The sequence below is a fragment of the Glycine max genome, chromosome 20 (genome assembly GCF_000004515.6).
Source record: "Glycine max cultivar Williams 82 chromosome 20, Glycine_max_v4.0, whole genome shotgun sequence".
NCBI lineage: Eukaryota > Viridiplantae > Streptophyta > Magnoliopsida > Fabales > Fabaceae > Glycine > Glycine max.
In genome coordinates this window covers 36,887,227-36,897,722 of record NC_038256.2, presented here as the reverse complement: position 1 = coordinate 36,897,722, position 10,496 = coordinate 36,887,227, and the positions used below count along the sequence as shown (strand labels likewise).

The following is a 10,496-nucleotide window of genomic DNA, read 5'->3' as shown; positions in this document are numbered from 1 at the left end:
TTTAAAAAATTATAATAATTAAACTGGGTTCCATAAACCGTCACTTTTTTAGAACTATTTTCTTTTATTTTAAAAATAAACAATAAATATAGTAACACGATATACAAATTTTAACCGCTGCAATATGTAACTATATGGTATTTGTTATAATTGGATGAAAATGGCATGATAATTGCATTTTAAACAATTAAGAGATCTGATCGAGTATTTTAATAGTTAAGGTGTCAAATTCAACTTTTTAAATAAAAATTAAGTGACTGAATGTATATTTTAAGCATTTTTTTTTTTGTCGTTGTTGTAAAAATAAATTATTTTGTTAAGGGATGGATGCGGTAGAGACTAGAGAACAGGAGGCACATTGATAGTACACTGTCATGCTGTTTCATTTCTCAAAGTAAACCATGAATTCTCTATCACTCTTCACCTTCCTCTGCGCAATTTGTGCGCACTCCGTCGCCGTCACCTCCGCGGCATATCCTTCCATCCCCGGCACGGAAACCGGAGAGTGCTCCCTCCGCGGCGTCGGCGTCGGCGACGGTGTTCTGGTCCCTCCGCGGCGAGAAGTGTACGAGGAGGGGCGAATCTTCGACATCACCCACAGGTATGTCCCCGAGATGCCGGTGTGGGACTCGACGGAGGGGCTCGGGCAGCACTTCCTGTGGCTCGAAAAGAGCATGAAGAATGGCTCGCGCGCTAACAACTCCAACATGAAGCTCGGTGTTCACACCGGCACCCATGTCGACGCGCCCGGTCACTTTTACGACAATTACTACGACGCCGGCTTCGATGTTGACTCACTCGACCTAACACTCCTCAATGGTAACATAACACTGCTCTCTCTGCAACTTCTATTATTTGTCTGTTTCTTCAACTCAATTTCAGATTAACCAAATTAGATAATTAATTGTAGGGTTCGTTATTAATTTACTTCATAATCATTTTCGTTCATATTACTATTGGTGGTGGTGGTGGTTTTGCTGTCGTTTTGTTCTACTTTAGATGCCGACAACTGATACACTACTTGTTCTGTTCATAGGCCTTGCACTTTTGGTTGATGTTCCACGGGATAAAAACATTACTGGTATGTATACCTGATGATTTTTTTTTAACTGCTCCATACGGTGTATTGAATGAATATGATATATATATACATTAAAGTAGTATGATTTTATTATTTTCCGATTAATTCACAATTTCTTATGCGTTAAATGCTAGATCTTCCTACACAGTAAATATGTTGGAAAATTGTATTTGTCTTCGTAGTGCTATTCTCAAGCTTGAAGTTATGTGGATTCTTTGCTTTCCCATATTCAGACTGTTTTATATTGAATATCTGTTATGCAAAATTCAGGCTTAACCCCTGTTATCATTTGTTATGTTTAATTGAAACGTTGTTAAATTTCTCTTGTTCTAGCTGAGGTTATGAAGTCCTTGAATATCCCTAGAGGTGTAAGCCGCGTGCTTTTCAGAACTTTAAACACTGACAGGTGAGTTGTGTAAGTTACATGTATCATGATTGCTGCAGGAAGATTTTCTTCCTGTTTGTCTACCAGAAAAAAAAGTGAAGTTATTAAAGTTTCTTCAGTACTTCTCTGAGGCAGCTTCATTGTTCTTGCAGATACATGAAATGTGTTTTGTACAGCATTATCTTGAGAACCATATCTATGAATTGAATGCAAGATAAGATCAAACAGTTAGTTGCAGTGTTAACACAAAATTAGCATTATATGTATGAAATATAAGTTTGAAAAAGGAAATAACATGTTTCTGAAGTTAAGTCTTATCTCTTACAGTTTTAAAATTGTAACCAACATTTTTTTCCCTACAAATTATATTGCATTCATATACTTTTTCAGTCTTTTGGTAACTTTTTACGTTCAGATTCAATTTTGGGTTGCATGTTATAGTCATTGTAGGTTGGCTGTTGATCTGAATCTGTTAACCTGCACACAGGTAATTGTAGTTTCCTTCCTTTTTTTTATGTGTATGGTCTTGTGATGAATAGGTTGCTAGAGAATGGAGAGGGGGTGGCCGCTGGTGGAGTTTATGCTTAGAAACAAGATTGGCTTATTACCAATGATACATAATGTGATTCATTGATTCTTAATGATAATTTGGAAAACTGAAAAGTGGAAACGAGTTTAAGGCTATTTATGTTAAAAGAAATTTTGTTACTCAATATGAACTTTAAATTAAAATAAACAAAATCAAAATAGAAAGACAGAGGAAGATGAAGAAAAAAATGATTTATGAATCTAATGAGTGAACTTTATGGGAGATTTTAAGTAGATGTCCAGTTATTAGACCTTGGTAAACACTATTTACCAACCTTTATATGGAGGAAATGCAAGGGAGGGGAAGGTTTTGAATGAAAATAATTTAAATAAAAAGTTTTATAGTGCCTTCCCTTTTCATCCCTTTCCCTTTATCCAAACATACCCTTAAGTATGTTTGATTTGGTCATGTAATTATAACCTTAATGATTCATAAATCATAATATAATTTTAGCTTGCAATTTCAACATTTTGCTTAATGATATACTGATATTTAGTTGTTTTTTAGATGCTATATTTGAGCTAAATCTTTGTTCAAATATTAGGCAACTCATGTTTAAGAAAGAATTTGACACAAGCTATGTGGGATTCAAGGAGGATGGTGCAAAATGGCTGGCAGAGAACACTGACATCAAACTTGTAGGTAAGATATAGATGACTTTTTAAGATATGGGTTGCTTCTTCCCTTTGTCTCTTGTTCGACTCATGACAGGTTCCTTATCTTTATCTTACTTTTGTCTTGACTTACTTTATCTCTAGTGTGTGTGTTAGAGTTATTAAATTTAGGCAATGAAGATTAAAAAAATTAAAAGTCAGGGTTAAATGTGATAATGATAGGGCATTTTACTTCAGTCTCTCTTTGTTCTCTTATTTCAGGATATAAAAATAGCAACTTGGAATGCAAACCCACTACATATTTTAATTCAATGTTAATATGTTGTACAAGGGAACAACTTCAGTGGAATTCTTTTGCTGTTCCAATTTGTTGTAGTCATATTTTTTATTTTTTTTCCTTGTAAAAGTTGTTATTGCACTAATTCAATTTCTGTTTATGTAAATGACAGGAGTCGATTACTTATCTGTTGCTGCTTATGATCACTCCATTCCATCTCATCTTGTTTTCCTGGAAAGCAAGGTAAGAAATTCTGTCTTATGATCAAAATTTATGCACTTCTTACTCCTTTTTAGTAACAAGCTACACATTCCCACTCACTATCTTGTGTTGAAAAAACAAAAAACGACAACTAAGATTTTCTAGGCCCTAAATATGTTAGTGCCCTAATCCAGGATCATTCTCCCATCTTAAACTTTTGTACTTGTATTGGTAATGGTGGGTTAGATGTCTAAACTCCGACTTTGCTATTCTTTTTGGCAATGAATCTCATATACTGTTTCCTGCAAATGATGGCAATATCAATTTATCTGCCTTCTATATCATTTAATGTCTTGTTCGGGGGAAATAGCTATTTGTATTGATTGCTTTTGTATTTGTGCTTCTCAAATTAATGTACTGTACATTTTATGTCTGACACTCTGACCACAGACTTCTCAATAATTTATAAACTTTATGAAACTTATGTATCACTTAATCACTATCACTATTGCTAATTTCCTCTATTCATTATTCTTAATAGAATTTTATAGATGGTGAGGTTTATCAGCAGAGAACTTTTAGTTTCCATTGCTGATCTTACCCTTTTTGTTCATTCATAATGGTTCTTCAGTTGATTTATCTTAATGTTTGGCTTTCATCCACTTGTTTGGGCTCAGCTCTTGATGAACTAATCCAGAATTGTGGTGAGATAGCATTCTAATTTCTATCTGAGAGGCTCTTACCTCTTGTTTAGTTTATTTGGAAAGATAGTTGTAGTTTAAGTTAGTAGAGCATGCAGATGGGTAAAGAGAAGAGGTTGTTAGGATGTGTCTTTTGATTTCGTTGTTTGAAAGAACTAAAAAATTACATCATGTGACTTGGATAAGAGCTAGCATAAGCAATGCCCTGACAAATTTCAAATGCATCAGGAAATCATTCTTGTGGAAGGCCTAAAGCTTGATGATGTCCCAGCAGGAATATATTCACTGAATTGCTTGCCTCTTAGGTTGGTTCACTCTGAGGCATCACCAATTCGATGCATTCTGATCAAATGATCAAATGATGGGGTCAAACCTGGTTTTCAATTGCACGGTATGATTATATTACGAGAATGGGTCATATTGTTTCTGTGCATAATTATCCTTATCCTTATTAAGTCAAAATACTGATGCTAAAGGATGAACCTGCCACAAGAAGCAACGTAGCCACGAATACAATTAGTGGTGTCCATAAGAAGCAGTTTGATGCAAATTGCAAGCTAAGCTGATAGTAGTATGTTGAATTACTCTTAGTTTACGTCCTTGGGTTGGAAAGTACTGAATTATTGTGATTAAACTTCAGTTGCGGACTAGGGGGTCCACCTGTATTAACTTATGCTTTTAATATTTTCCTAGGCAAGTACTTGTGCAATTCTGAAGACGCATGCTTGTACGTCTCAATAATTATATCTATTTCTCTTTGAAAAATAATGAAATACTACTAATAATCTCGGGCAATATAACTGAGTGTTTGTAAATAAAAATATGTATGAAATCTATAAATAAAATAAAATATATCTTAAGAAATATTTTTTTTAAAATACATGGGAAAATAATAGACGAGAGCAGGAACTTAGAAAGTGAACTCCAAGCGCATCAGCTAGAACTTTAGATATCAGATCCACTGGGCTAGATGACCACAACTGAAAGTGTTTCAAGAGAGAAGGTAAATTATTTGTATTGATAAATAATTTAGCAAAGAGGTTAATTTAATATAAGAGTTAACATTTACTTTGTAAATTTATATAAAAAAAGCATTTACTTTGTAAAATTAGAAAGATATGTGGTTGAACGAGAATCGTATGGTAGTAAAAAACTTCTAATCTCCCAAAAAGTTGTCATGTTAAACACGATATTAAAAAATTCTTAAATATAAGAAATTATTTTCTAAGAAGAATGTCAACTAGTGTTCAAGCGTATTATTGAAATAATTAAATCATTTGAGTTATAGTACCATTGAAATAATTAAATCATTTGAGTTATAGTACCAATTATTACGTCATTTAATAATTTCGTATGGATAAATTTATCTCAAATTTATTATTGGATTAAAAGTTTAAGAAAAAATTAAATTATATCGGAATAACTTTAATAACTATTATATTATTTTTATAATTTATATAAAATGTGATTTTTATTGATCTAACTGTTAAATTATATTTATGTATCATGAGATCATTTGTGTCAAATTTTATTAAAATTAAACAATAAACAGGTGATCAAATGATTCACACTTTAATTTATTTTAAAAATATTAATATTATGTCGATTTTAATCTATATGAATGAGATAACAAATGATATTAAATTAATATAAAATTTTGTACATGTAATTTATGTTAAAAGAATTTTGAATCCAACAATGAATTTTAAAAAAATATTATCCAATTAAAAGTTATAAAATAATATAATAATTATTAAAATTATACTAATATAATTTAATCCTCCTTTAAAAGTTTATATCATATAAATTATATATACAAAATTTTAAAGTTGTTTAATGTCTCATTTATATACATAAAAATTGATGTATAAAAAAATATACATAAAAATTGACGTGATATATATTTTTTCAAAATATAAAAATGAGAAATAAAGTATAAAGTAACTAAACATTTGATAAAATATTTTCATTATTTAAATATTAAATAATTAATATTATATATAACTATTTCTATCTCTTACTTAATTTTTTTTATCTTATGTATATAAAATAATTAGCTCTCAAAATCAAAGAAAAAAATTAAATATATTCCTCTTTTGTTATAAAATGTATGTTTCCTATTTTTTTTTTCCAAAGTAGAAAATGACTAGAAAATATCTCATAAAATATTCTTATCACACTGTTTTCTAATCGTAACTTACTATATAATTGAAGGATAGTTTTTTTTCTACAATAGTTAATTTAAAAATAATATATAATGATTTCTAATTATCAATGATACAACACAACCACTTACGTGTCCAAATGTGTCGATGCGAAAATATCTCGTTCATGTTAATGTTATGATAACGAGGAATGGACTATGATGCTGTTCTGTTGGTGACGGTGTGATTGATTGTGACGAAATCTGACAATGAAGCGTGGAGCATTGTTGTCAGTGCTTGCCTGCGCCTTCGCGGCGGTGATCTGGGCAGCGAACGGCGACGACAACCTCGTCCCGCCTCGCCGGGAAGTGTACGGCAATGGGCGAATATTCGACATCAGTCATCGGTACCAACCCGAGATGCCGGAATGGGAATCGAATGACGGCATAGGGCAGTTCCTGTGGCTTCCCAAGAGCATGAAGAACGGTTCCCTCGCCAACAACTCCGAAATGAAGTTTCCCACCCACACCGGCACGCACGTCGATGCCCCCGGTCACGTGTTCGACCACTACTTCCACGCCGGCTTCGATGTCGACACGCTCGACTTGGACATCCTCAACGGTCACTCTTCTTTTCTTGTTCATTTCTCTATTCGTCAATATCATGTTATCTCTGTTCATTAAAAAGTCTCTCATCGCTTACAAGTTAAGATAGTTTATAAACACTCTCATACTTTAATATCATGTTGTTGCCGTTCACTAAAAATAGTTCACCTAGCTTAGGAACCCAAGTCAAAGATAGTTTATGAATACTCTATTTAATCCACTTAAATACCTTTTAAAGATAAACTCAAATGAGCAAAAAGTGGACAATACTCAGATGAAACCTAAGGATGTAGTTGACTGGAAACGTGAGAGTACAATTATGAGGTGGAATCCCATGTCGAGTAAGTGAGACCTATAAACTTGAGCGGTTTTAAGTTAAAATGTGGTGTCAAGTTCTCTTATGTGATGTCTCGTGATCCAGCCCGGTGTTTACTCCCCTCCAATTTTCCAACAGGAACACATGTAATAATGATACTACCATTCCATAATTTCCATTTAAATGCCTGATTGTTTCTGTGTGCAGGACCTGCTATGTTGGTTGATGTTCCAAGAGATAGTAATATTACCGGTATGCATTTTTTTTTCATGTGGTGTAGGAGGATCTGATACCAATACCATTGGCAACTTTTTGGTGTTAGAATTAATTTTTGTGCTACTATTCATCGGATGAAAATGTGTTGTCCTTTTTTCAGCTCAAGTTATGAAGTCGTTGAATATTCCAAGGGGTGTAATACGTGTTCTCTTCCGAACTTTAAATACCGACCGGTAATGTCTACAAGTTAAGCAAGTATTGCAACGTTTTGTGAACACTGGGCGATTCAAACAGTGCTGCTGAATGGTGGTACTTAAAACTTAAAATTTTAATAAATTTGAAGAAATAGCTTTTGAATATAATTAGTGGCGTTCTTGGAGTTATGTGTTTATGTTCAATATGTTTTTGAAGCCTAAGTAACATTAAATTTCCATATGAGGAAACGTATTGTTTTTGAATACTTCCTCAGTATTTTAGTAGTTCTTTTTAATGCTTTGCCAACTATTTGTTGTCTCTATTTCGTTCATTTTAAGTGCAGCTATTTATATTTTTATTCATTGTGACTGTGTCAATGACTAAATTCTCCTTGAAAATAGACTACTAAAGCAGGTGCGGGTGTTAAGCAAAAGAAATACTAATAAATTATGATTTACAAGTTCTTATTAGCTGCTGTTTGAATAGATTTTGATTATACACATATATGTTTGATTAGGTCTTGAGGTTTTGACATTAATGTCCAAACCATGATATCGTTTTCACAATCTTTGAACTTCATAGCATTTGAAACCAATTGTTGAACTAAATTTTTTTAAATTATTAGGCGGCTGATGTTTCAGAAGGAATGGGACTCAAGCTATGTGGGATTCACAGCCGATGGAGCCAAATGGCTAGTGGAGAACACAGATATCAAACTTGTAGGTAGGTATAAGTTGTTTTGCTATATTGGCTGCAGTTTCCCATGGGTATTTTTCCTGTCAGTTGTCCCAAGTCCAATGGCTGGGTCTAGTTTTGCACTTGTAGCCTGCTGCCCCTTAAATTGTTTTGTTTGACTCAGTTCATAGTTTTTTCATACATGTCATGCAAGATAAATAGATAAAGATGAATATTTAGTCTTTTTTTTTTTAGTGAGTTGAATAGCTATAGCTATTTCCTTAATTCCTTTCTTAATAAAGATAAGGCAGGATAATTTTGAGCACCTGTGTGGGAAAACTAATGATCTGGACATAATGCGAACTTTTTTGTTATGGTGCCTCTATTACATGATTTATTCACTTCTGGATGTGTGACATTGCTATTGGTTTGTTTATAATAGAACTATTGGTTATAATTATTTAGCCGATTGGATGTCTGTTTAGTTAGTTACTGTTAGAATCTTTCAAGGGGGTAGATAGTTTGGTTCAGGGGATCAGGCATAAATACCAGGAACAAGGTAGAATAGAGGTATTTGGGAATTTAGATTTGAAAACTGAGCAAAGGTTGTCAGAAAAGGAGCAACCTTTGTGGAGGTGCAAATCTTAATAGGAGAATTCTCTCCTTAGGTTCCTTGTTTGTTATTCATTGAACACTACCAGACTATTCTTCCTTTCCTTTCTCTGTTTTTATCGTCTCTATTATGTCTGAAAACTCACAACCCATTTCTGGGTTGCTAACAGTGATGCACTAGTTTTTTGCATCTTCAGTGCATGTTTAGCCGAAACATATCACTCAAAAACTTTCTTTCTTGTTCAACTTTTCACATATTTTTCTATTCTTTTCTGCTCAACTATATTGCCTGACATTTATATTCTGTGGTGCAATGCAGGAATTGATTACCTATCTGTTGCTTCTTATGATTACTTGATTCCATCTCACCTTGTTTTTCTAAAAGACAGGGTAAGAAAAAAGTTCCTTTTAAAGTGTTAACTTATTGTCTCCACATCAATCCCAATTTATGATTCAATTTGGTGTCTGTTCTTCTGATAAAATATTTAACCTTTTAGTTTTGAAGATAATTGCCAATTAGTAGGTACAAGAAGTATTTTGAAATGAGATTGGTATTTGTGTCTTCAGATTTCCTTATATAAACCAGATTGAATATGCTTCATTTGTTGCTCGGATAAGAGATAGAATCAATGTGGCATGAACTAACAACCGCAAATGATTCAGGAGATCATTCTCGTGGAAGGCTTGAAGCTTGATGATGTTCCAGCAGGGTTATATTCAGTCCATTGCTTACCTCTTAGGTTGGCTGGTGCTGAGGGATCACCAATACGGTGCATTCTGATTAAAAATTAGGGTATGTGTGGATAACTTGGATTTACATTTTTTGGTTCTCTTTTGTCTGGAACCTATGAAGCACGAACACTCCAGTCCCTTGTCATGTCTGGTATCTGACACCGACACGATACTCATACTACATTCTATATTTTGAACATTACAGGTGTCCACATGTCTGTGTTCGGTGTCCGCGTCGGTGTCGGTGCTTCATAGGCTGGAACTGATAAATTGGCATGGGGGTGTGGTGTCCTTATGGAGCAAGATAGTTTCAATGTTGTGCAACAACTTTTGTAGCTTATGTTTACACTTACTAAAAACATGCATAAGCACTTCAAAAAATCATTTTGAAAAGGAAAATAATGTATATATAGATAATTTGCACATTTCATTAGCACTTCAAGAGAGATGCAACGATATTGGCATTGCGCTGAATTTGGTTTTCTTTTGTCTGCTAGGTTGGAAAGGAATAAGTTGGCACAATGGTGTCTTTATGGAGCAAGATAGTATCAATAATGTTTGTTAACTTTAGTGGCTTACGTGCACGCTTATAACCATATGCACAAGCACATCAATTTAATAGGTCGTTTTGAAAAAGGGAAGATCATGTATATAGATAATTTGCAAATAGCAGTTAGATCATATTTTAATTACTTAGAAAAAAGCATTAACAGTTCTACCCAACAACCGCATGTTTTGGTCTCAGTTTGTTATTGACAATGGCCGCTTAGGGCTCAATTCTAGTTGACAGCAAAGGCTACTGTACATTGACGACGAACACACAATCTGTGTACAGTAGGATATCTACTCGATTGAGCAAATGTTGCTGTAATTGGTGCATGGCCACATTATGTTTACTATGATACCTATTGTTGCAAGATTCCGCTACTTCGGCTACCAATGTGTAATATAAGAATGTCTAACAATAAAGGTTGATCCCTCGAGTATGGATAAATTTGAAATGAAGAGTTAGATAACATTTTTACCAAATTTTTGGGGAGAGGAGGGGTGTTTGAAATAACATTGTTATGTTTTTAATTGACTTGCTTTATAAACAGAAGTTTCTATTAGAGATTTAGAGTTAATATTGGACAGCAAAAGTTGTCTTCGAAGA

The 10,496-nt window shown here is 33.5% G+C and overlaps 2 protein-coding genes across 4 annotated transcripts; both read left to right on the top strand.

The window, feature by feature from the left end:
- Positions 1-299: 299 nt before the first annotated feature.
- Positions 300-4,613, top strand: LOC100800277 (cyclase-like protein 2). The gene is made up of 7 exons (XM_003555904.5): positions 300-819; positions 1,037-1,081; positions 1,415-1,487; positions 2,600-2,697; positions 3,119-3,189; positions 4,077-4,239; positions 4,325-4,613. The coding sequence occupies exons 1-6, from the start codon at positions 402-404 to the stop codon at positions 4,200-4,202; spliced, it is 831 nt and encodes a 276-aa protein (XP_003555952.1). The 5' UTR covers positions 300-401; the 3' UTR covers positions 4,203-4,239; positions 4,325-4,613.
- Positions 4,614-6,132: 1,519 nt separating this feature from the next.
- On the top strand, positions 6,133-10,214 carry LOC100801168 (cyclase-like protein 2). Of its 3 annotated transcripts, none has more exons than XR_005890282.1 (7): positions 6,133-6,613; positions 7,121-7,165; positions 7,290-7,362; positions 7,950-8,047; positions 8,931-9,001; positions 9,179-9,404; positions 9,549-9,817. XR_005890282.1 is itself a non-coding variant. In XM_006605905.3 (7 exons), exons 1-6 carry the CDS (start codon positions 6,262-6,264, stop codon positions 9,401-9,403), a joined length of 768 nt encoding a protein of 255 aa, XP_006605968.1. In that variant the 5' UTR covers positions 6,133-6,261; the 3' UTR covers position 9,404; positions 9,841-10,214. The 3 variants fall into 3 exon arrangements, 2 of the variants coding, with proteins under 2 accessions (XP_006605968.1, XP_003555954.1); XM_006605905.3 differs by lacking the exon at positions 9,549-9,817 and adding an exon at positions 9,841-10,214 and having other exon boundaries at positions 9,275-9,404; XM_003555906.3 differs by having other exon boundaries at positions 9,275-9,404.
- The last annotated feature ends 282 nt before the right edge of the window (positions 10,215-10,496 follow it).